This window comes from Sprattus sprattus (assembly GCF_963457725.1).
Source record: "Sprattus sprattus genome assembly, chromosome: 5".
In the NCBI taxonomy this organism is placed as follows: Eukaryota; Metazoa; Chordata; class Actinopteri; order Clupeiformes; family Clupeidae; genus Sprattus; species Sprattus sprattus.
In genome coordinates this window covers 14617100-14643270 of record NC_137924.1, presented here as the reverse complement: position 1 = coordinate 14643270, position 26171 = coordinate 14617100, and the positions used below count along the sequence as shown (strand labels likewise).

The window sequence follows — 26171 nt, the reverse complement described above, 5'->3', positions numbered from 1 at the left end:
TTCATGAAATGGACTGAATCTAAGACAAACGACACATTTAACGCAATATCGAGAAAACGCTAAATATAATTCACCAGACAAGCAAACTGCAATTTAACACACGAACAATAACTTACTAAGGAAAGGAGTTGGAAACAGAACTAGACATCATATTTTAGGTCTGCACTATATATCAGACCTCCCCCTCCCACTTTCTTCATCTTACGACCAATAGAAGGACGCTGAGCTTATGTTGTCAGGACGTCTGCCAATAACTTTGATACCAACAAGGAAAAACACATATTGTAATACCCCAATAATACAGTCTGGGTCAGGACAGGACCTCTCCAGTATTCTTGCAGTGTCTTGGTGTGTGTATGAGACAGAAGACTGATAACTCATCTCAGAGTCATAAGATTTTCAAGTCAGTGCTCAAGTAGCGATTTCGTGAGTGAAACACTTGGCAGCCGTAACGGTAAGTCAAGATGTTTGTGACTTAAATACGCCTGTTTGTGATTCATAGTCCTCTAAAACAAAGAAGATTTATGGATAAAGTTAATATGTATGTTAAAATGTTCGAAGAAATGTAATCAGATATATTGCATGATTACATTTTTTTTTCTATTACAAGTTTAGTAAGCATTTTGCATATACTATGGCACATTTTAAGTTCCGCAAAAGTACTAAGTAACTTAGTAATTCCGCCATGGAGATGTCTTAAGTGCAAAATAATAATGCTACACACGCTGAAAACTCTTTCAGTCTTACATTTAGCATACTTTCTTGTTATTTGTCTCAGTTTAAATGAGAACAGTTCACATGCATTTATAGAAATACATTTGATCACACAGTTAAACATTAGTTTAAAATAAATGCTATGTAACAACATCAAGTCTAATGCCAGAAATGGTTTCTCTCTCAGTATCTAGTAATATCCCATCAGGTTTGATCTCTCAATAGTTTCAAACAAATAGTTTCTACTACTGAGTATTGAATTGCCCTGCATAGCAGAATTGTGGGTGTTCTGAAAGGATCTCAAGTAGGCTGCAGGGTCCTTTTCATCATGTTTTATCCAAGTGCCATGGTGAGCCTTGCTATTAACTGGACAGCAAGAGGTTTAAGCGCTCCATTAAGAAACCAGTTCAGTCAATGGAAACCACATAACCCTTTGGAAATTATATCTAGACTAATTAATGATGAGATGACACATTGATTGTCAAAAACTATATAGTGCACTGCAGCAGAACCTTGCACAGTTAAAGTGCAACTATGTTATCCTGTGATCTGCTTCCTGGAAAATGGGTTTTTATTTAGTTTCTTTCCTTGCGTGTAATAGCTTTACACCGTAATCACATTGATGTCTGAACGCGGCCAATAACAACAATGCAACAAGGTGACTGGAGGGAGCTGCAGGTCTTCAACACTAACTACACTGACAGAGTGCTCTCTCTCCAGCTGTGCTTTTGGCACTCCGTTACTTTGTCGGAATCTGGAGCTTAAAATGGCCCTGAACAAGGTCAAAGCCCTCCGCTCCTCTACTCTCCTGTCCCCCAAAGCTGAAAACAAGGCACAAAGAACCTGTGTGCTCTGACATTCATTAGCAGCTGAGGTGAGGTCACCTTGTGTGATTCTCACTGTCTGTGGGATTCAGGGGAATTGGCCTGAACAACTGAGGGGGAAATAGGAAAAACACAAACGCAGAAAGCTGTCAAAAGGCATGACTTAAATGTCTTTGTATCAGTAGAACACGGGGGAATATGGAGCCATCATGAAGACTTCCTCCACCCATACATGTGACCCATGTATAATGCTCATATGGAAAGCATCTGAAAAGTCTAATACAGAAGTTAACTGGTACTGTAGTGGCACTCTAAATGAAGGTAGACAGACATTAGAGTTAACTAGAGTGGAAGTGGTGGAAGCAGCAAATAAAGATATCAGACAAAATGGCTAATTTGGGCAGTCAACGCCATGACCACAGGAGACCTGATGGCATCACCACTCTCTTATCTGTGTCTGTCAGTAGCCCCTATAGTCTCGGCCGAGGGGTCTTCAGCAGTATCATTTGTTTCCAGCAGACGTGTGCTCACTATCTCTCACTCCTGTTTGCGCAGCTGAGGCAATTACATGTCCAGGGTGGCTGCACAAATAAATGTTCTTTTTGGAAATCATTTTATTCCCCGTATCTTATCAATCACCGCACTGTTGTTTATGTTTAACTGCTCACCAGTCTGGTATGAGGAGTGAAGATAAAAAGAACATGCCCTCTGCAACGATTAGATTTGCCCATGTTAGTATTTTTGGGGTAGTGTTTGACTAAAACAGATTTGTTCTGAACATGTGCCCCAGGTTGATCATGGAGATGGATTGTGGCTAACGTTGTTATTGGGCTAGGGTTGCAGATCAATATCTTAAGGTAACACAACCAGTCAATGTCATGTCCTTTTATGTGGTTTAGAGCCTCTTGCACAGTATGACACTGCGCAGCTCTTTGTAATAACCATGATAAGCAGATAAAGTGGACAAAGTGAAGTATGTCTCAGTGATTAACAGCTCAAGAAGAAAATATTTGGGTTTTTTGCATGGCTTTATCAGTCTCTGTTTACTTCATGTAAATAATTTACATGGGAAATGATTTAGTTTGGTCATCTCTATGGTCAGCTGGTCTTGATGAAATTCCAAAGCCTCGGATGTTACTGTTTAATGCTTCGATAATCAAACAAGTTCGGCCAGGCTTAAGTCAAGGGTAGGGTAAGCATTCTGGGCAAGCCTTCTGTTTATGTTTTCAATCCTGACCGCATTCTCCGACGTAAAATGACCCGAGACGGTGCATGACAGTCACCTGAGCTTCTCATTAATGGATTGAAGTGAAGGTTGATGACCTTGTGGTCGTGGAAGCCAGTGGATGTTTGCTGGAACAGGTGCTGTGGGAATGGGGGCCTCTACCAACTCACCGCCTCCACTCCCCAGCTCTGCTTTCCACTGACTCTTATCTGTCCCAAAACTAGCATCTTCCAAAGAAAGCATATGTGCAGAGCAGGCAGCACAATGTCTTTATAGCTTACAACATCAGTAACAGCATGCAAGTAATTCATGTTCTATGTCTGATTGACTAATATTTCAATCAGTAATCTAGTTGGATCATGACCACTTAGTTGTGTCTAAGTCTTATAGTCTTGTATATGAAAATAGATATTCATTTATTTACACAACTTACATCCAGACTTTGACCATTATTCAGATACCGTGGTTTCATGATTAACAATTATTTACTTAGTTGTTCATTAGTTATGTATATTCACAGGATGTGTCTCATATAAACCAGTTATATGTAAACCTTAAAGTTGTATCTTCTTTCATACATTCTTTCATTTGCTCTAGAAGGCCATAGAACATCTTTTGAAGTTGTCCGTTAGTGCCATCATAGCAGGTGATCAGTCTGCTTTCTTAGCCCCATGAGAAAGCTTCTTTTGTTTTACAGGGTGATAGGGTGACATCATCCATGTCCCTGTCAGCTAACAGATCACTGTTGACTCAAGGCCACTCCACACAGAGCTGAGGAAACAAGCAGCAGTGCCCAGAGTAAACCCTGTACAGTGTCAACTGATAAACGAGCGGCCGTCTTTTTATGTAATCTCAGCGTTTTCAGAAGAGGTGGATCAAGCAGTCTGTTGTTCGGCCGATAGTAATAGCTAAATATTAGTACTGGCTAAAGAGAATGAATTCATATGCACAACAGACACATGCACACAGATCTGATCTACCTTGTGGTGGAGCCCAAATTTGGGGTTCTCTAAATGGAGACAACACTTGCTTATGTCACCAGTAGTGCCACTTTTATGATATCCTGAGTGGCAGTTTCGCAGAAGATGCTTCTTGATACTCATATGGAGCTTAGTTTTCTTTCATTTTGGAAGTGGCCAGATTTTGGCCCCAAAGACTCCCGCTGAACAAATGGCATGCCTGCATTTTCTTTTTGGGACAAGGATAGCTTGGATATTCTCCCGTCTGTCCTCTGTTGGAAGAAACCGTAGACAGCAACCACAGAGCTACAGCTGACTTAAACACTCATGACACTCATATATTTTACCAACATTAAGGCCCTGCGAGTATCCATGGCACCCACGCACAGCTTTTGAAGTAATTGGCCAGAGTCAAAGTTACTTGGGAGAATGGCAAAGCTTTATTTACAGTTCAGCCCCTCCAACACAGCAGGAAATGTCTGGCGAATGTTTACATTCTGCAGTTGTACCTACCAACTCAAGTTTTTCATGTTTCCTTTTATTTGAAGGTTAAGACCAGCTCATAAATTAAAAGGAGCATTTTATTTCTAATACACTCCATGTGTCCTTGATGCCTTTCACATCCTTTTCTCTGTTAGTCCAGCCCATGGAACTTTGCCATCTCATGTGGGAGTAAATAACATCATATACTTTTAAACTCTTTCTAGCTCTCCAGATAGATGCCTTGTTTAAACGTCCCAGGATGAGCTGAATTATGTGATGCATCAGACTATATCGGTACTGAGAGCTCTTTGTAATATCTCCCAATACTGGGATGAAAGACTCTCTCTCTCTCTCTCTCTCTCTCTCTCTCTCGCTCTCTCCCTCTGTCTCTCTCACTCGTCTAAAACTAAATCCAGACTAAACCGAATGCAGGGTTTCTGGTTTCGTTTAATAAGATGAAGGGGCAAATCAGATTGTTTTGATTAGAGAAAGCTGTGTTTGCACTTTTTTTAAAGGTAGGTCTGTTGAGAGTGTCGTGTAGGTGGGCGCCTATGGTTTCCTTGTCTTGATCTGGTCTTTCTAATTTATTTCTTGTCTTTATGAAGGCCTCAGAGCAGAGAGCACTCACTCACACACACGCACACACACACACACACACACAACCACCCACACACATACTCTCATGGCCCTAGGGCAACCAGTGGCGGATCTCCCAAAGAACATCAAGCTTCCTGAACACTAACCAGAAGCAGGAATGTGGTCCTGGCTGCCCTCTCCTGCAGCTGAAAACAAAACATGAACATCAGGGGAGCACCACCACATTTACACTGCCTTCCTCTCCTTCCCCCCCCTGCTTCTGTGATGAGCTCTGTTCAAATGAGACAAGGCTTGTAAACAGGCTTCACAATGAGCCAGTCAGCTCAGATAAGGACTCAAATGAGACAGCAGAGATGAAAGATTCAGGCCAAGCTTCATCAGGCACCCATCATGTCTCGCTTTGGATGCAGGGCAATAGAGTTATATACCTAGAATATTAAAAGATCCGGTCCCGTAGGCGCTATTGCATGGGGCTGCAGAGGTAGAGGAATACATTGGTTGGCTGATATATTAATGCAGCAAGTTCCTCATGAATGATTTTCAATGGATGACTGAAACAAAAGGATTTACCCTCCTGTCACATGAATGATAACGATTTGGTTGTTATCTGAAGAGTCATGCCAGGTCCTCAGAGAATAAGTGGAGGTGTGAGTAAAGTCTCAGTGTGAGCTCTACCCAACAGCTCTTTCCCCACACCACGGATGAAGGCGAGCGTCAGGAAGGTCACATCAAACACACAGCTGTATTTACACAAACGGCCCCTCAAATGGGAAACAGGCTGTTCCACGTGAGGCACATGGAGCCCATGCTAAAGATCTGAGCCTCTTGTCTGCACTGAATGGCCAGCTAATTACAGTGGCAGTGTTTAATCTTTTGTTTAGATGCTGCTGAGTGAAAAGACAATCAGATTGAAGCCAGCGCCCAAACGCGACTCAAGCTGCAGTCTAATGGTGATGGAGTGTTGAATGTGCAACAGGTTGCAGTGAGGGCTGCTGGATGTATGAAAAGTGCTGTCGGCGCACAGGGTGAAACTGGGAAAGAAACTAGGCTAAACCTCCTTGGCCTATGACAGCAGAAACAGGCATGTTTTTGTACATTTCAGCTGCTATGTATGGGTGTCCCAAGGGACATGGAGATTGGTGGAGAAGGTGTGGGGGCCACAAGGTCAGCCTGTGGTCTGGAGGCCCATGTTTACACTGGGTGCATAGATTCTAACACTAAGAGCATGTATACACTGGGTGCATAGATTCTAACACTAAGCATGTATACGATACTGCTGAATTTACATGAACGAGGAGGCAAGGCATCATGTGTGCAATATAAATGCTTAACTGAATAGAAAGACAATTAATCAAATCATTTAGGTTTAAATAATGCATACAACAGAGGAAATTATTACTTGTCTGCCCAGATAGGAAATGAGTAGAATGACAGTTCTGACATGTTAACATCAATCACATTTCTAGTAGATATGAGATGCCAGGGCTGAGGCAGTACAGTAGGGCTGTGTAAGGTTAATCTAACACTACTGGGTTCTCAGAAAAGCATTGCAAAACACTATGAGGCAGAAAAGGAATTCAACATATATGGCAATATGTCTATGGTGAGCATGCCAGGTGTTAAGTAAAAGACTACAGTTTCATCCAGCTTGAACTCAATAGCTCAAAAAATCAATTCCTCAAGTAATGTATCATAAATATGTCCACTGCTTGTATAAAAAAATAACAATTTATACTTAGATAACAACAACATAACATATTGTATATGCAAATGTGTGTGGTGGTCAAACAAGCCAAACATGGTCAATACCAGTGAGTCAAGGATTAAGGTATGTTACCGTAGAGCATTTAAGCCCATTAGGATGAACAGCTTACTGGTCGGGGTCATGACTTCTTAGCCCAATATACAGACAACATGCAATTTCATATGCACCGTTGTGGTGAAATTGCTTCAGTGAATTCCTAGACTCTGTGTTCACGGGGGCTTTAATGTAAAGCATCCAATTATCCCCAGGAAAGCTGGGTCTGGTGATGAGGGGGCATGCCTTAAAACCTAATACAGCAGAGGACTGAGCGGGTTATTGCAAAGATTGCCAACCTGATGGGCCATGTTGCACTGAACCATGGGAAACCTTGTTTCTAAACCAAGTGCACAGAGACATATTAATGTATTCATATAAGACACATCTCCTTTCTAAGAAAACATATTTGGTCAAATTCCTACTGTCTTGTAGCTTTGGAGGGGGGAAAAAAGGGGATAGAAGAATTTCATTTAGGAAAAAAAAACGTTAATCTGCAGGAAATACTTCTGTAAATGTGCTGATGTACGACTGTAATTTATGAAAACACACCTGTGGTCGGTCAGAGAGGCAGGGATTCTGGTGGACCCCGTCCAAACAAGACAGCCTTCATTTAACCCCCCCTCTCCTTGGCTTGGCCTGCAGAAAGATGGGGGACGTGCAGCTGGTGACAACGACTCGAATCTCCAAGACCAGTCTAAGTCTGGGAAGAGGCTCCCCCAGCAGCGACCCGCCAGCCTTCACCCTTCCGCCCCGCAACGCACGTGTCAGCCTGGGGGGTACTGCTCGGCTGGATGGAAAGGTAAGGGGAGAACCTTCTCTTTGTCTCTTAACAGTTATTTGTGATAGGACTTAGATTCACCCCTAAGGAAAGTCCAGGATCCGTCAAGAATGCAACCGGGGCTACGTGTTTCCCAGTGAGTTCTGAGTGCTGACAGGATAACGCCGAAGCTGCCAAACACAGCTGCGAGCTGATACAGCCGTGGTGTGTGTGTGCGTGTGTGTGTGTGTGTGTGTGTGTGTGTGTGTGTGTGTGTCAGTGTGTGTGTGTGTGTGTGTCAGTGTGTGTGTGTGTGTGTGTGTGTCAGTGTGTGTGTGTGTCACACGTTTGACTGCACAGTCAGTGAAGGTGATGAAGTCGAGTCCTGTCTGGGCCCCCTGGTTCTCCCATCAGCACACGGGAGGACGGCTGACAGGGGCCCAAACCTGCAGCTGTGCGCTCCTAGCGTAGCCTGTGACACACTGCTTAGAAATCACAGCACATCTTTGCTGACTCGCCATCTGAAAATCTACAGCCATCTAAGTCTTGACAGCATCTACTTGTGCAGAACCTCTTGGCAGAGGAGGGATGGATGTGACAGAAATTCCAGTAAAATGAGTTTCAAGTAGCTACACGTGCCGTGTCTCTAGGGTGGCTACAAGTAATCACGCAGACACAAACCACATCTCTTAATCTTTAATAATCAAGATCTCCACCTGGAAAACATTGGTGCTCTCTTTGATATCTAATAGAATAGAATTGAATAGAATAGAATAGAATAGAATAGAATAGAATAGAATAGAATAGAATAGAAGACTTTATTGTCATTGCACAGAGTACAAGTACAGGGGCAGGGAAATGTGTGAAGACAGGGTTGAAAAATTGCAGCATACAAGAGGAGAGGGAAAAAAATGCTGTAGCAGGAATGAGCCTTTAACATACATTTTACCATGCTTATTAGCATGCATGTTAGCAATAGGGGGTTTGAACGTGAGAGGTCACAGAGTGTTTCGCCCAGCTCCATGTGATTGGGGAAAGGGCTGTGATTAAAACAAGATGCTCTGAGCAGCAGGGGCCCCATGTCACCTCAGGCTCACCTCTAGTTAAATTACCCCTGAGGCCCGGTCATGTGTTGTAGCTCTCGTTAACAGGAAATGCAAAAATACATTTATTTTGGAATCATATTGTTATAATGACACATTTTATAGTTTGCTTGGATGTACTATCAGTTTGGCATGGCTTCCATTTTTTCTTTTTTAAAAACCTTTCCACTGCATAAAATGTCACTATTGTATTCCCTGTGTTCACATTTTAGACAGAAGCTATAACAAAAATGGATTGAAATTTGAAAGCCCCCGAACCCTGGGAGCAAACAACATGAGGCCTTTTTTTATGACATCATGTGTTTTCTCCACATTTCTGGGCTGTATATCTCCTCCACAATATTACCCCTTCAAAGTTTGGGTTCATCTACCCGTGAGATTCGGGATAAGCTGGCTGCAGGCTGGGCCTTGTGGTATCCTATTCATACACAGTGGGTAACGCAGAGGAAATTGAAATAATAAATGCTGCTGTTAGACCTGCCGCTGAAGTCTGGAGCCAGGGAAATTGTTGGAGAGAGAGAGAGAGAGACAGACAGAGAGACAGAGAGACAGAGACAGAGAGAGTGAGAGTGAGTATGAGAAAGTGAGAGCGAGAGAAAGAGACAGCCACTGTGTGTGGAAGAGAGACCAGACTGGATTTGTCTTTATTGCAGACACTCTGTCAGGAACCATTGAGAACCAGACATGGAACCACAGTATTCACTGTGCATGTCCTTACAAGGCAGCTAGTGACAGAGGCTAAGGAGGTTTGCAAAAGCTTTGTCAAGGGTGACAGTCCATGTTTAGCACCTATCATGAACCTCCATGCCCTCTTCTGTGCATAGATCTACACATTTCATGATGGCCTCCTAGAGATGTGTGAGAGAATAGCCTGAAGCACCTCTGGCTCTAACACAAGGGATTGCACCTACTTTAACAGGTCCTTCCATCGTAATGAACTTGGCATTGATCAAACACTATGTCAAAGCCCAAAGATCTCAGGCTGCTTTGCTTCTGTAATAGAACTGGCATGAAGGCAGCCAGCCAATAATGACAGAGATTGGTTAGAAGAATCAGCCAAACATTTGTTTTTGGGAACTTGGTTGTTTTTTACACCTCAAAGTTGAAAAGATACTTAATTGTATCTTTTTTTTTTAGAAAACTTCAAAGGTTTCTATCTATTTTTGTTCAGCTGTTGCTGCAGACATACATTTACATCTGGCTGAGTCTTACTCTGAGACAAAAACGAGTCCATACGCTGTCTGTGTCCACTCCCTTTCGTTTAGCTGAATGTAAACCACATAGCTTTTGTATGAAGGAATTCACGCTGCACACAAGCAGTACCTCTGCTGTGAAGCCAATTAAATCATTAAGCCTTTCCTGGAAAATGGAAAGTTGGATGTTTGTCCTGCAGACAGACTGTTGAGCCCCCAATTTTTTTGGCACGTTAGAAGAATGGATAAATCTAGTATCATTTGCAAGCTTAGAACGCAGCCATCTGTATCCGTTCTTCACTTGACATTCTTCAGCCTCAGGCGGGCCCAAAAATAACACGGACTACAGATCCGTTGCTTTAGGTTTTCTTCACTCCCATTATGCTCTGTTGTCTTGGGCTAAGCTGGCTTTAACTTTCAAAAACATACACGCCTTCTCTCATCGCATCGCAGGCTAGGTTGACACCCTCTGCTGATTGAAAACAATTCACTCTGTTTTACTGTAGATTCGGTGAGACCTTAACTGATTTAGCTGGGAGCGCTTCATGTGAATGAGGGATGTGCTGGTGCTGGTGCTGGTGCTGGTGCTGGTGCTGGTGCTGGTGCTGGTGCTGGTGGAGGATGAGATGGCAAACAGCATCACACTGAGTGCTGCCTGAGCCTCCAGTGCTGAGAGGCTGATCGGTGGAATGCTCTCTGATAGGGATTAAAATGCCTTTGCCTTGTGACTTTTAGCTTCCTGCTGTACCTCTTTTTTTTCTTTTCTTTTTCTTGGCCCCTTCTGTTTTTTATGAATTTCTTTTTTTAGACTGTCTGGAGGAGACTGCTGTTCAGCTACCATTACACTTCACTGATTCCACATCATCAATGCAGGAACAAAACACCCTAATTTTCAGATTTCGAGCTATGTAAACTTCTACAATTCTTAATTAAAAAAAAAGGACTATCAAAACAGTGCCGATAAGATTAGATCTTAATGGCATTAGATTAAATCTGAATGGTAATTACAATTTGTGTTAGCCTCAGGTAGCACATTAGAGAAGAAAACCTGAGTGTTCATAGATGAAATATGAGGCCCAAGGGACTCCAACAGCCCCTGTTTGATTTACTGAACAGAGAAACCTGAACAGAAGCACAGAGGGCACTGGTGTTCTCTCTGCTCTCAGAGGAAGCTGTGGTGTCAGTAAGTATCTCTCTGTGATTTAACACGACAGGAAGCATCACTCCCTCCTTTCAACATATACACCCCTATCCCCACCCAAACACTAACACTGTGGCCCTAGTTTACTTAAGGTTCGGGGGCTACGAAGTTGACGATAACAAGAAACAAATATCTTAGCTGGTTTACTAGACCATAGAGAATTATTTAATTAGTTTTTTGTTTATTTAAAAGACACCATCCTTATTACACCTTGTTCTGAAAAATCGTGTTGGACATTTGTTTTACACACGCAAACCTCTAAATTGGAGGTTCATGGCGTTTGAGCGCAGTACAGCAGCCATGGGCAGAGGAAGACAGAGATTCCTACAGACCGTCTCTCTGGAGGACTGTCTCTGAGTGACTTTGTGGGATACAGATGTTTGTCAACCCCGGGAGGTTGAAATCCAGTTGCAAGAAAAGCGTCAGATGGTTTGGACCAAAACAGAGAGGCTTCTTTAGCAATCATTTTCCCCCTCCAAAGGCTCTGGACAGAGTTAGGACTATAATTGTTAGTCTCTGCTCTTTGCTGAGAAGAATAATGGAGCCTGCTGTGTTTTTTTTCTCTTCTGGTAGCCTAGTTTGTTTTGTCAGGCTGAAGAAGCTGAAATGAGTCTCAGCAGAAGTCATGAACTTGGGCTTCTTCAAAGACCGAAGAGCAGAAAAGAGGTGTGAAAAAAAAATTGGTGGCTTATGAAAGACATAGTCCTCTGGAACTGTTGCAAGAAAAGCCCACAGTTTTCACTATAATGGTGAATGTTAGCCGTAGTAGCCGGCCTCTTGGGCTTCACTTGTCACTTCAGTGGGACTCATGTCTCCATCAGATGTGCCGCTGCCTGACTGGGTGCAGCCCTTTCCTGGCACTGTTGTTGTCACGCTCCACGGCCAGCCTCTCAATGGGGAGACGACGGTCCTTTGAGGATGAGGAATGTCTGCAGTGTGGAGGCGCTGCTCGTCTCCTCCACACCTCCCCTTCCCCTCTCTTCCCTCCCTCCCTCCTCTCCTCTGCTCACCAGGCCCCCTCCCATGCCTTCCTGTCTCTCACTGCCTTTACATGGGCCCACCAGAGGAAGAAATCCCTCTCGCTCAAGTGACGTATTACATAATTGCGCACCGGTAGGAAAATATAGGAGGATTGCTGTGTGTGTGTGTGTGTGTGTGTGTATGTGTGAGTGTGTGTGTGTGTGTGTGTGTATGTGTGTGTGTGTGTGTGTGTGTGTGTGTGTGTGTGTGTGTGTGTGTGTGTGTGTGTGTGTGTGTGTATGTGTGTGTGTGTGTGTGTGTGTGTGTGTGTGTGTGTGTGTGTGTGTGTCTCAGGGAGGGCTGCATGTGAACCCTGTGAAAGGTATGCTGCCGCGGCAGAGGAGGGGCCTGCTGAAGGCAGGGGGAGGTTATTGAAAGCAGATGTGGAGAGTTTGCTGTTCGTGCGTCCTCCCCTCCTGGGCCACCATACAGCCCCGTCCTCCCCTCCTGGGCCAGCGCACAGCCCCGTCATCCGCTCCGGACGGGCCATGTTTCATCCAGTATTGCCTTCATCCAAGGGCTTTAACTGTTTAATAGGATCAATTACCCAAAATGGCCACGTGTTTTTTTTTTGTAGGTGACCTATGTGTGAGAGGGTTGCGTCATGCCCCTTGCCACACTGAGTGACCATCCAGATATCGTCCAGGTTCCAGGTGTCTCCTGTTTGCAGGAGTGTTTGGCAACTCGGCGTGACAAGGAAGGACAGTGAAGCCAGGAAAAAGAGATTCCATGATCATCACAGAATGGAGAGTCTGTTGAGTAATTCTTATGAAAATGGAATGTCTGCTTGGAGTATGAGATAGGACAATCCTCCAGAGATCGGCATTCATGTGGGTATGTGGGCAGATGGGACTTCTGCAGGACCCTACGGTGTACTGTACGTGCAGATACTGTTCAAGGGTTCTTACACTTGATGAAATCCTCACTTTTGCTTTGCATCGCTGTAAATCATCTTGGCATGGCACTGACATAGAAGACTGCCTCCACAGGTTGAGGTCTTTAACTGTAAACCCTGCAGAGAAGATCAGAGAGTGCCTCGATTTATGTGAGCGCAGGTAGGGATATTTAGCCATGTTGCACTCTGCGTTCTACACAATAGGTAATTACTCCCTAAGAACCCCTTGACAGAGACCCAGTCCAGCTGTAATCCTCCCCAGATGTCCCACAGATCGCTCGGGTACCCCTGCTTCCCACTGCAGCCCAAGCCAAGTGGCTAACACAGAGAAGCACAGGCAGCAAACCATCCAACCTCATGAAAACAACCTCCCAACAAGCATCTATTTAAAGCATGTGCAGCACTGCCCAGAGACTGCAAATTATGATTGTCACGATCTAATAATTCCAGTGGTTTGAGTTTTGAAGTTGCAAGATGTTCGTGTCTCGAGTATAGATGTAGCTGATTTCATAGTCAAAACATTTTTTTGTTTCTTTCTAGATGTTGGTGGAAAGACTGTTTGTATTTGTTTAAAGGGATTAAACCGTTTTTTATTTCCCACTCTCTCAGAGTGCTGTAATGCTCTCCAGTGATGGCACTTTGTGAGGAATGTTGATTATCATGTCTGGGACCTGAGGTATGCATTCTTGCTGCGTGTGGCTTTGCTGTTTTTGTGTCGGAGCCGGAGCCGTTTGGGTTCAGAGCTGGCACAGCTGGACCTGGGGTGGGTCATCCCACCGCCCTCCCGCTGCCCTCCTCCTTCTGCAAGTGTCCAGTCGCCACCATTGTTTTCCATCTGTTCTCATCTCTCCTCAGGGGTTAAAAAAAAACCCCGCAAACAATTGCTTTGTTTTGCATCTGTTTTCTGCTTTGTGAAAAAGAGGAGCTCTGTGTATAAACAACCCTATGATTTTCATTCAGTCAGCATTTGAACTTAGTCGCTCTGGATTTTTGAGGTGGAGAGCTTGACCACACATTGCTTTCGCGAAGGCGAAGCCTGCCTGAAAGGTCTGTAGGAATCGAGAGAGTCCAGTGGCGCTGTTTCCAGAGGAAATGCCAGTGTCTGTTTGATTTAATAAAAACGTCAGACCTAATATTGCTATTTTTGGGCATATTCAAGGAAGGACCTGCTTCAGCACTACTACATATCAAAGGTAATTCTTTTGATTGAGACTGGAAGAGGGCAGTTTGAAAGGCTGGAATGTGAGTTAGCAGACATAAAACCATACTTTTCTTTGTCTGTGCTTCTCTTTTTTTTTCACCTCTTTTACCCTGCCTTGGAATTTGCGATCCATATGGTATTAATCTATTGTCTACAAGCTGTCGAGCCGTATTAATTTGTATTTCCAATCCGAAATCCGTAGCAGCTGCAGTGGTTAACAATTTCCTCCTAGTCTGTTGTTTGGCTGTTAACTTAAAGCAAGTTGTCTACGTGAGCATGCTGAAGTAGTTCTCAAAGTGACAACGTCTAGTGTTTCTGCTGGTTTGGGTTTACCATGGTTCTCTTCCGAAATACAATGATGAACAAGTGGGGGGGGGGGGGGGGGGGGGGTCTGAGGAAATAAGGGTTGGCATGCCACCAGTGGAAAGAAGAGAGAAGAGGAGAGAAAGAGATTGCCCATATGGTGTCCTTATTAGCTGTGGTCTCTGCCTTCAGATTTGTAATGCTTCAAAGACTTCAGAGAAAACAAGCCGTGCATGGTGAGATTAGGGTAGTGACCTGGAACCGAGGAAGATCGAAGAGACACTGGTCTTGTCTCCACGAGATGCTGAATGCGACAGCCATAACAGTAACTTGAAGGTGTTCATTACGATCCATTTGGGTAAACTCTCACTGGTCTGATGGTGATAACTAAACTCTCACTGGTCTGATGGTGATAACTAAACTCTCACTGGTCTGATGGTGGAGGTATAACTAAACTCTCACTGGTCTGATGGGGGAGGTATAACTAAACTCTCACTGGTCTGATGGTGGAGGTATAACTAAACTCTCACTGGTCTGATGGTGGAGGTATAACTAAACTCTCACTGGTCTGATGGTGGAGGTATAACTAAACTCTCACTGGTCTGATGGTGGAGGTATAACTAAACTCTCACTGGTCTGATGGTCGAGGTATAACTAAACTCTCACTGGTCTGATGGTGGAGGTATAACTAAACTCTCACTGGTCTGATGGTCGAGGTATAACTAAACTCTCACTGGTCTGATGGTGGAGTTATAACTAAACTCTCACTGGTCTGATGGGGGAGGTATAACTAAACTCTCACTGGTCTGATGGTGGAGTTATAACTAAACTCTCACTGGTCTGATGGGGGAGGTATAACTAAACTCTCACTGGTCTGATGGTGGAGGTATAACTAAACTCTCACTGGTCTGATGGTGGAGGTATAACTAAACTCTCACTGGTCTGATGGTGGAGTTATAACTAAACTCTCACTGGTCTGATGGGGGAGGTATAACTACACTCTCACTGGTCTGATGGGGGAGGTATAACTAAACTCTCACTGGTCTGATGGTGGAGTTATAACTAAACTCTCACTGGTCTGATGGGGGAGGTATAACTAAACTCTCACTGGTCTGATGGGGGAGTTATAACTGAACTCTCACTGGTCTGATGGGGGAGTTACTATAACTAAACTCTCACTGGTCTGATGGGGGAGTCATTACTGTAAATGTACTGGCCAGTGCTGGTGAGGGCGAGCCGGAATGGAGTCCTCACCGCTGGAAGGGTGGGGATCTTTGGGCACAGTGCCTGGCACAGTTACAACTCTTTAGTGAGGGAAAGTGAGCCGGAGTGTTCTGTGAACACATGTTAAAGTAAACTAACAGAGGGTGGAAATTAGTGTTTGACAATGGAGCTTATTAGCCCCATGAAGAAGGTGAATTTTTTGGAAGAAGGAAATGTTTTTATGGCAGGGGAAATGAAGGGGAAAGTATCTTTGTGTCGGAACGCAGCAACGCATCAGTCAGCGACATACCAGTGGGTGAACAACAGCTTATCACTTGTGCGGGGGTAAATTGGGTATTGTTTGCAGTGTCAGATTACTCTGAGCGCTAATTATGTTTGGCCAAACGGGCTCTCTCAGGCGCTGCTTTAATTATGGGCGAGGGATTCAGCCGGTTTCACACACCCACTGGGTTCCTGTAGAGACGCTGCGAAGATAATGAGATGAGTAATTGTTCCTTCATTAAAAAGTACTCCCCCCATCTCGCAAATCAAGTGCTGCAATTAGTGCATGAGTGTGTTAGAGAGTGAGTAAGTGTGTTTCTTTGTGTGTTAGAAAGAGAGCGAGAGAGGGAGGGAGAGAGAGAGAGAGAGGGAGGGAGATAGAGAGAGAGGGAGGGAGAGGGAGAGAGAGAGAGAGAGAGTTACAGAAAGAAAGGTGCAGAATCGAGCTAGAGTGCATGTGTGTGTGAGAGAGTGAGTAAGTGTGTTTCTTTGTGTGATAGAGAGAGATAGAGAGAGGGAGGGAAAGAGAGGGAGAGAGAGAGAGAGAGTTACAGTTAAATTGTGTTGGTGAGAGTGAACACACAGAAAGAATTGGCAGAATCGAGCTAGTAGAGCACAACCCAGGCACATGTGTTCACAGGTGGTAAGATTTCCAGGCACCAGTACAAATAAACATGCTTAAAATGTCTTTTGGGGGTGTGTGTAGTATGTGTGTATGTGCACATTTGGAAATGTCCCTGCAAATCTCGAGACACATGCTTGAGATTGCCAGAGATGTATGTATGTATGTATGTATGTATGTATGTATGTATGTATGTATGTATGTATGTATGTGTGAATACATGTGTGAAGGTTGAGAAGTAGAGGTTATGTGTGTGTATTTGTGTACATGTTGGATAGACTCGGAGAATTGGAGATAAAATGACTAAAGTAAACAAATGTGTGTGTGTGATTGTGTTTGTGTGTGGGTGTGTATGTGTGTGTTTGTGTGTGTTTGTGTGTGTTTGTGTGTGTGTGTGTGTATGTGTGTGTTTGTGTGTGTATTTGTGTGTGTTTGTGTGTGTGTGTGTGTGTGTGTGTGTGTGTGTGTGTGTGTGTGTGTGTACATACATGTGTCTAGGTGCGAGGGAGCCCAGAGCCTCAGGTCTGCTGGTACAGGAATGGGCAGGCCGTTTTAGCAGGAGACCGCCTCTCAATGGAGCAGAGCAGCCGCGGCACCTTCAGCCTAGTGGTGCAGAATGTTCAGGAAGATGACGCTGGGCGCTACACATGCGAGGCCGTCAATGATGCCGGAAGCCGCCAGGTTACCGTGGAGATCATCGTAGAAGGTATCCCATCTCTGCGTTTGCTTGACCTGAGGCGGTTCAAGTGATTAACTGTACCGGGCCCTAACAGATGAAGCTAATTGTGCTAGCTTCAAACAGGCGGCATCCAGATGAGAGGATTCAGTCAAACTCTTTAAAAAGCTACAGGAAGGGTTTAAAGAGCCTCTAACAGCACAGTGAAATTCAGTGAGGACCATACTGTGGAAAGCTCTGGACTTAGACCTACATAAAGTCATGCAAATCGTGTGAGGTTGCTGAAGTTCATAGCCTTCAATGAGATAATTACTAAGCATGTTTTTTACTGTGGGTTTGTCATTGTCATCAAATGGCGAATGTAATAACTCGTCCCCATTTGAAGTTTGGATTTTGCACGACAGCAGCTTTTGAAAGTGCTTTGACTGACTTTCAGACGGAACTCATTACAGCAACCAAGAGCATACTTGCAAAGCCAACATTTTCACTGCCCACATTTGAGGACAGGGAGAAAATTATTCTTCCTGTTAGCAACATCAGGAAGTGGGCCTCCAACTATGTTTCACATTTCCAGACTCTGGCCTGCCGTGTTCAATGGCGATGCTCAGGATAGTTGTGTTACATTGGCCATGACAGAAGCCATGAAGAAGAAGGGTGTTTACCTTGAGAACTCATGGTAAACATCCGCATATAGCGCACATCTGTGGTGATTTACGAGGTTGTAAACAGCTACTTAAACACCTCAATCTTACTAAACATAAACAGAAGCATATGGAACACAGCACCCATCCCTCAACAAGTAGCCACACATTACAGACATTGCCTTTATAAGGCATTTTGTGGACATAAAGACTACTTTAGTGATCACGAAGATATGCATGTGCTGTAATAATGTTTTTCTATTATGCCCTAGGTAATGCAGGAAAGAAATATGGCCTCCCCACAACCAGTAGAACGTCAGGGTAAGCCTATGGTTCTTCTCTAGTCTGAAACATATTAAAATCCAGCTTTGGCCTGGCGGAACATGTTTTCGTTGTTTGTTTGTTTTTCACACAGAATTTTGATTTAAGTCTGGTTAAGTCTCCTTATTGCATTGCTTGTTATGTTCACTTGTTGATTGCATCTCTCCATCCTCGTTCAGTATTTTAGGAACTGCACACCAAACCAAAGGCTGTGTTTCTAACCACACGCTGCAGTCACATATTATTTGGCTGTTATAAAAGGACAAGTTACTGGCCTATTAAAACTCGCTGGGAGACACTGCAACGTCTGACTGAATTCTTTCCCATGATCCCAGGGGTCGTTTCAGTGCTCCTGCCACGGAGAACCGGCCCAGCATCTGGGGGGAGAGCCCCCCCAAGTTTGTGACAAAACCTTCACGCCTGTTCCTGCGGGTGGGACAGAGCGGAAAGTTCTCGGCCAAGATCACCGGGCGTCCTCAACCACAGGTGGCGTGGCTTAAGGTGAGAGAGAGAGCGAGAGAGTGTGAGAGAGAGAGAGAGAGGACCAGTCAGGAGGGAGGAGATTGACAGATAGACAGACAGAGATGGTTAAGGTTAGTGTTAGGCTTAGAGAGAGGCAGAGCTAGTTTGGGTCTCACTGCCTCTGAGTTTGGGTCTCACTGTCTCTGGTCCACACAGGGAGATGAGGAGATCCTAGCCTCCAGTCACTTCAGCGTGTTCGAGAGGTCCGGAATACACTTCCTGGAGATCCGTGACGCATGCCCAGAGGATGCAGGAGCGTACACTTGCTCCGTCTCCAACAGTGCGGGGAAGGCCAGTGCCTCGGCAGAACTTAATATTCAAGGTAGAGAACATACTGTTACACTAGCTGCCCTCGGGTTGACGGCTAAGCTCTTTATCATTTACTCAAGCCCGCCTTGAGATGAGCTCGGTTGATCTAAGGATAATAAAATATGAGCTGCTCTGCCGCCGCATTCTACACTGCATTTATTTCTTTGCTTAAATGTGAGGGCAATTCAGTGGAACCTCTTATCTTGCATACTGGGCATACCTTTGTAAATGGGTTTATTTTTCATTACAGGTTCCAGCACCGACTCAAGCACGTAAGTCCATTTATGGGATACAAGCAATACATACATTCGGTAGGACTGGGAAAATATTATGGAACGTTTTTATCAATACAGGCTGAGCTGTCAGAACTATCATAACATATACTCCTGAAATGTTTCCACTCGTGCAGAAACCGGGGGGCTCCTGGAGTCAGCCCGGTCCCAAGAACAGCAGACGCCCCCTCAGACAGCCATGCCAGCAATGGCCTACCAGGAGACCAGCAGACCAGCAGAACTCAGACAGAGACCTCAGAGCGAGAGGAGATCCACAGTACTGTCACTGTCACCAAAGAAGCCACAGGGACAAGGACAGAGGGGAGGAGGAACACGGCATCGTCACCAAAACCGTCATCCGTCGACCCCAGAGAAGAGCGCACCAGGAGGGTAGAATCTCAGCTTAAAACCTCCACAGCCGACCCTTCCTCCAGCTCCAGTTCCACACAGTCAGTGAAACCCCCGCAGCAGACGGGGGTTGGGGCAGATACACGGGCATCCAGAGGCTCAGGGAGGGTGGGTAGGGGTGTAGGGGAGCTGTCCAGCCCTGGCAGAGCATCTGGAGCCTCGCTCTCCTCTGAGCCCAGCAGAGAGGCCCTCAGGCTGAGCAGAGAGAGGCTGGCGGACCCACCGGTGGGAGCGGCTCCCAGATTTGAGCTCCCGCCTCAGAGCCAAGATGCCCTGGAGGGTACCAAAGTCATTTTCAAATGCCAAGGTAACTGGAATCATCTGTTGATAGAGTGCCTAATGTATTGCCTTAAGACCCTAATTGTTTCCGATAAACTCATACACTCATAAATGATAGCTGCCTGGACTACCTAACTGCATATCAGACATAGCTGAGACTGAAATTTAGAGTACTTATATTTGTTAATGTGGTAAACACACTGTATTTGTAAAGAATGCTACATATACGCCCTTAAAATGTGTCAAACCGCTACACATAGGCCGACACGTTGGCCTATTGCATTATCTTTTCTTATCGAAAAGTGTTTCGTTTTAGAAACGCTATCTGTCGATTTGGTGCCTAAGGTTTTTCTACAACATTCTGTTCTTTTTTATTGTTGGTGTTGAGTACTTAACTTGTGCTATTTTTATCCACTGCCCCCCTTTTGATGACTTTTATCATTAGCCATTAATGAGCTCACTGTGGTCTTTGGCAGTGTCAGGCTCCCCGCTGCCCACTGTGAGCTGGCTAAAAGATGGCCTCCCCGTCAGGTCTCGAGTTGGCCTGAGCCTGCAGCAGGAGGCCGACCAGCACCTGCTCTGCGTCGACAGGGTGCAGAGGAGCGACGCGGGCCAGTACGGCTGCACCGCCACCAACAGCAGAGGAAATGTGTCCGCCACCTGGACACTGCATGTCAAAAGTAAGAGCCTCTTTCGGTGACAGAGCTTATTAATCTTGACACCTTTCATGGTTACGTGCCCGTGAGGTATGTGTTCATGCTAATTATTTCAGTATGAAGACACTGGACCACAAAACCATGAGGGTGATCTCAGTGAAGTGTGTCTTTAGGTCAAGTGTCATCAAATAGGTCACACAATAATACATAACATAGTTATAGGATTGTATTATTGGTATCACTACCAAAGCTTGATAAGCTAAAATGTTTAACAAATCAAGAACAGGGCTAGGCAGTCATAGATTAGCCCGTGCTAATCAAAATGAAATCATTTTTATAATGAGCCTGGTTAAATCATGGAGTCAGGCTGAAGTATGCAGTCTTGGAGCCCTGAAGTATTTTAATCTCTGGCTTCACAGAACAAATATTTTTAAAAGTTAAACAAAAATTAGACGCTAAGTAATGCATCGTTTTTGCACGTTTACGTAAACAATAACATACCAAAGACCCGGTGGTAAGCCCTCCAGTGAGCTAATGCTCACTTCATGTTATCATGTTCTCACTGCAGCTGTACAGTCGGTTACCCTCGAGATAACATGGTTTTGGCAGGCTGCATACGTTTTAAGAAACTGGGCCACCTGCTGGCAAATGAACATCAATGCAACCTGAGATTCCAAAACAGACAGTGCGCCTCATTTCGCATTTAATTCTGCCATGACCAGATAGAGACTAAAACCATGAAACCATGCTATAGGGTGCTGACGTCCCAGTGACAGTATTTTCAGAGCTGTGTTGTGGTGTCCTCAGGTCCCCGTCCAGAGGGGAAAGCACCGGTGTTCAGCAGTGTGATGACGGGTTGCTCTGTCACCGCCGGTCAGGACTTCACCCTGCAGTGCTCAGTGGAGGGCAGGCCGGTGCCCACCATCACATGGCTGCTGGACGGTGAGAGGCTGAGTCAGTGTGGGAGGGTGTGTGACAGAGGAGAGGGGCGCAGATAGCACTGTGGACGGGGGGGACATGTCCCCTCCAGATTCATAGTGACCCTGATCCGTCCCCACCACTCTCCCTACGTAAGGCGAAAATCATCAGTAAATAGCATTTAAAAAAAATCAAAAATCCCATCTGCACCGCTGACAGAGGAGAGTGGCAAGGGTGTGTGAGAGGTGTGTGCAGGTGTGTACTCACCACCCCTGTTGCCTTTCTGTTCTGCCCAACAAGTGGGTAGAGGGGATGATTTCTGGTGTTTGAGTGCTGTTACTCACTATCACTAACGCTAACATTTACTTACACTAGACCTCCCCTGAAAATAACCTACAGCACTTAAGATTCAAAATTTCGCTCGGATCTCTGTTTGAGTACTCAGAGGTTCTGCCTCTCATTCTGCCTATGCCTCTGCCTCGACTCTAGAATCTTTCCCGTCACACCCTGTGGTGTTTTGGCTTACTTCACCAGCAGGGGGCGTTGGCGGACTTCCTTTACTAAAATGAGCCCTCTCATAAACACTCTTAAAACTTAACAATGAATTTTATGAAAACTACTAAAACAAGTTTTACAGGGGAAAGGGACTGTTGAAATGCCTCTTTATTCTGAGAGGCAGAGGTTCAGTTCAGCCAGAGGCTTTGTGTGCAGTGTGTGTGTCGGCTACTGCCTTCCCTCACTGCAGGAAGCCTCCGCTGAAGGCCAGGCACACACAGACGGCTGCAGACTCAGTCTATGGGGAGCACTGCTCAAACATAGAGCATTTACTTTGGGGTCTTTCCTCGCTACTCACTATATCACATGTTGAGGAAGGAGCCTGTTCTTGCTTTCGAATAACAGCATGGAGCTTGGAGGACTTGTTGACTGATTGAGTGAGTGAGTGTCTTGATGAGGGTGAACTGAACGTTTTGATTAATGCAGTTAGTTTTTTTACCTTATGGGAGGTTTTTAGAGAATGGATATTCACAACTTTGCCTTTGCTTTTCAATACAGCACCTCATAGATACTGGTTTTATACAGAACCTCATAGATACTGGTTTTATACAGAACCTCATAGATACTGGTTTGCTGCCAAACAAACTAGCTAAATGTGTGGCGGAATACCCAACATGACCTAAAAAAGAACACTTTTCCCCTCGTCAATTCTCATATGACGCATCAATTCCCGCTAACGCTTTGTCATTAAATAGGTCTGCTCGTTAGGTTGACACGAAACACTACAGAGAGCTGTAGCCAAATTAGACTTTGAGGGACTGCATATTCTCCGAGCTCAAATTTTCCTTGGAAAATAAATAATGGCAGCTTATCTGTCCGGCATGTACAGCATAGAGTCATATAGTTTACATACAGCCGCGGCACTTTAATAGTAACATGTTGACAATATTAAGCTGATAGATCTCCAAGCATTCTTAAGCCTCCTCCAATCAATTCTCTATCAGAGCAACACAGAACAGGGTCCTTCGAGGTAAAGGATTACTCATACTTTCCACAACATGCTTTATACCTTTGTATTGTGGAGAACAGGAAGCTCCAGATGAAATGGCTGATTCGATCTGCTGGCCTGGTAGCAGTGGAAGGAGAGTTTTAATGGCTACTACTGTATGAAAACAGCCCTAGATCCCATGATCCTGCACGTCTGGGATAGAGGCACCGGGCTGTTGAAATTCTTTTAGCGCTGGAAACAGCAATGTGAGCTATCACAAACTCAATCCCAAATGCAAGCCCCCAGGAACCCATATAAAGGAATATTGTGCATTGCTCCCCTATGAAATCTAACACCCAGCCAGACTTGGCCAGTGTTTCACCTGAAAAGCACAGAGTGTAGTGCAGTGTTGGCTGATTATGAAACCTTCACAAGCTCCAAAAAAGAGTAGGCATGGATCAGAGGATGCCCTTTTTGGGCTGGATGACCTCACAGAGACTAGTGGCATCCACAGATAGTGACTGAGGTTCACTGGTCATCAAGGTCCAAGCATTGTTTTAAGGGAATGCCAGTATCTTATAGATTAGTTGGGATTCATTTATACACATAACAATTATGCGATACTAATTAGGATTACTTAGAGCACTCTTGCAGGAGACTTGGCAGGGGTCCAATTTTAGACAAATTGATTGACATATACCTTGAAGAGGTAGGCCAATATGACATGACATGAACTGACTATTGTATCAACATTTGCCAAAAGTATTTATTTCTTCTATATCCATCACAGGCACATTTGTATCCTTAGGTTATCTTATCTTACTGTTGTGTGGTGTTCCTTAGCATTACTTGTGTTAGCGTGTGTTGCATTTGTCTTAAAGTCTCTTCCGTGGTGTCTGTCTTTGCAGATAAACCATGCCAGCACGCTCAGCCTGTGTTCGAGCGCGGCCTGGCACAGCTCGCGGTGCAGGGGACGCTGCCAGACGACTCTGGCTCCTACTCGTGTGTGGCAGAGAATGAGCACGGGCGAGCCCAATGTTCTGCCATAGTCCTCGTGAAAGGTGGGCAGCGGTTTCACACTCCTCTGGTGTTGCTGTGCAGACTTCTCTCATGTCCCAATGAATTCAAACTGTCAGGAAGTCTTTTGTGGCATGTGGCCGTGATTTTTTTTCTACAAGAGACCTCCCTGCATTCTGCATTTGCATTTCACATATCCTGAAGCAGTAAGCAGCTCTGGGGTTTGATTTGTGTCACATTTGTTAGCTTTGACTAAGTCTCTCTGCAGCATACTAAGCACTTTTTCTGCTGCACCTTTCTGCCTATTTTAAGACATGGAAAAAAGCCCCCCCGCGCCCTCCCTCGTCTGCTAAAATTATCCCACTGCCATAAAAATGTCCAAAAAGTAGGGAGGACCAGAAGACTTGAACATCCCCTGCATGTTTTCATATCAAATGCTCATAAGTCTCTTTTTGCCTATTTTTAAGGGACTGTCAGCTACCTTCTTGGCCAAACTGAACCTACTCATTGCTCATGAGAAAGAAAAGGGGTCTTATTGTCTCAGGATATCTCTGGTGGGCTGTTTTGAAAAGCAAAAGATGTCTCCATTTTGGTCAGCCTGTCTTTGTTTTTAAATCTCCTTGATAAGTGAAAGCCATGCAGCTCTTATTTCTGAGGCTGGCCTATTTTAGGCCTTAGATATACTGTAGCATGAAAGGAAACATCTGCTTTCTGCATTCCTGCGTGCATCTCGTCGGTCAGTGCAAAGGTTCAGTTCTGAGTGGGTAAAAATGCAAAATGCCATCAGTTTCCCACACACGGCCACCAAGTAAGGACGTATTTAGTTTGTAAGCGCTGCTATATGAGAGAGGACGAAACAAACAAACAAACAAGCCACGACACAAAGCCTTAAAATTAAAAGCCCAATGCATGTTTGTTTGTGTTTTTTTATTTTATTGCATGTTATCATAAGCCTACTTTAACTAATGCTGTTGAAGTGGAATTTCAGATGATTTGGGACAGTGATGATGAATGGGTATAATGGTCTTGCCTGAGCGGTGTAATCTGCTGTGAAAGCGAGTGAGAAGAGGAGGGCTTGAAAGGGTGCTGTTGAGCTCAGCTGTCCAGGCAGCGGAGATGGGAGCAAGCTGGAGACGCTGGTGGCCTCCCCCCGTGGCATCTTGGCTATGTATACAGACGATGGGCCAGTGTTTATGGCAGCTCCTCACCCCCTGTCCCAAAGGGTCCTTTGTGCGGATGAACTCTGGAACCTGGAGCGGTGGCACAGAACGGCGGTCCATACATGGAGAGCTTGAAGTGGAGAAACCTCCCGCTCTCTCACACGCGGTGGTTTCCACTGTGAAGAAGAAATGCCCCTCTTTTTTCTTTTTTCTTTTTAAATAGCCCTGATAAAAAGTAAGCATGAAGGCTTTCAAGGATGTCATGGATGGGCTATTTATTCATTGTTTTTTTTTTTTTCCATCCTCGGTTTAACGTTCATCATGACCGTTATGATACCTTAGGGATGGTCTGGGAATGTGTTGCTGCGAACTTTGAATCTCTAGAATGAACTTGACCTTGGGTTTATATCCAGTTTCACACTGAATCGACTAATTTAATTCTGCGATTCCATGACTCAGTGAACTTGGCGAGATTGTCACCTTTTTTCAATTAATGACATGCTGTATTGCCTTGGAGGAGATGACTAGTATTTTCACATTGGAGCTATGCACATCACCCAAAGCCAAAAATGTAACCTTTTCACTGTTGTAGTTGGGTCCGATTAAAAGAACCCTTGCTGAAGTCACAGTCAAAGGAAATATGAGGGTTGTGGATCCAAACTCCCAAATTCCTGATTTTTTGTTTTGTTTTGGTTTGTTGTTGTATAGTGTTCTCCAGCAAAAATAGGCTAAAAGTCCTTAGTGCAAAGTTCATTCAGTGTCATTAATAAGGCTTCTGCAAAGTCCAAACCAGTCAGCAAGAGTCACTAAGTCCAGATTTAATGTGATTTGACCCTCTTGAAATGATTTCTGGCTCGCTGGATGCATAAAGCTGTTTATGGCTCACTGCATTGGGTCTCACTTGGCCGGGCTGACTGCTTTAATGTCTTAATAGCCACTGAGACACTGTCCATGTGCCTCAACAGTACACAACTCTAAGGATGGTATTACATTGTGTATTTTTACAAAGACAATAACGGGAGGGCTGGTTTTAACATTATGGCATGCTATGTGTCTTGTTTATACACTGGATCTGGACTCTGGTGCGTGTTGCCAGACAAAGTAAACTTAATCTTCTGCAACTGTT

At 44.7% G+C, this 26171-nt stretch overlaps 1 protein-coding gene across 1 annotated transcript in view; it reads left to right on the top strand.

Moving 5' to 3' along the window:
- Positions 1–315: 315 nt before the first annotated feature.
- The window catches only part of mylka (myosin, light chain kinase a), a 46813-nt gene continuing 20957 nt past the window's right edge, over positions 316–26171 (top strand). Inside the window, exons 1-11 of the mRNA XM_080838597.1 lie at positions 316–454; positions 7246–7402; positions 16882–17089; positions 17973–18021; positions 18357–18522; positions 18700–18865; positions 19103–19124; positions 19262–19839; positions 20288–20491; positions 21275–21409; positions 23777–23929. Of these exons, the coding sequence (XP_080694723.1) occupies positions 7250–7402; positions 16882–17089; positions 17973–18021; positions 18357–18522; positions 18700–18865; positions 19103–19124; positions 19262–19839; positions 20288–20491; positions 21275–21409; positions 23777–23929 (1834 nt within the window). The 5' untranslated portion in view covers positions 316–454; positions 7246–7249. The remainder of the gene's footprint in view (positions 455–7245; positions 7403–16881; positions 17090–17972; positions 18022–18356; positions 18523–18699; positions 18866–19102; positions 19125–19261; positions 19840–20287; positions 20492–21274; positions 21410–23776; positions 23930–26171) is intronic.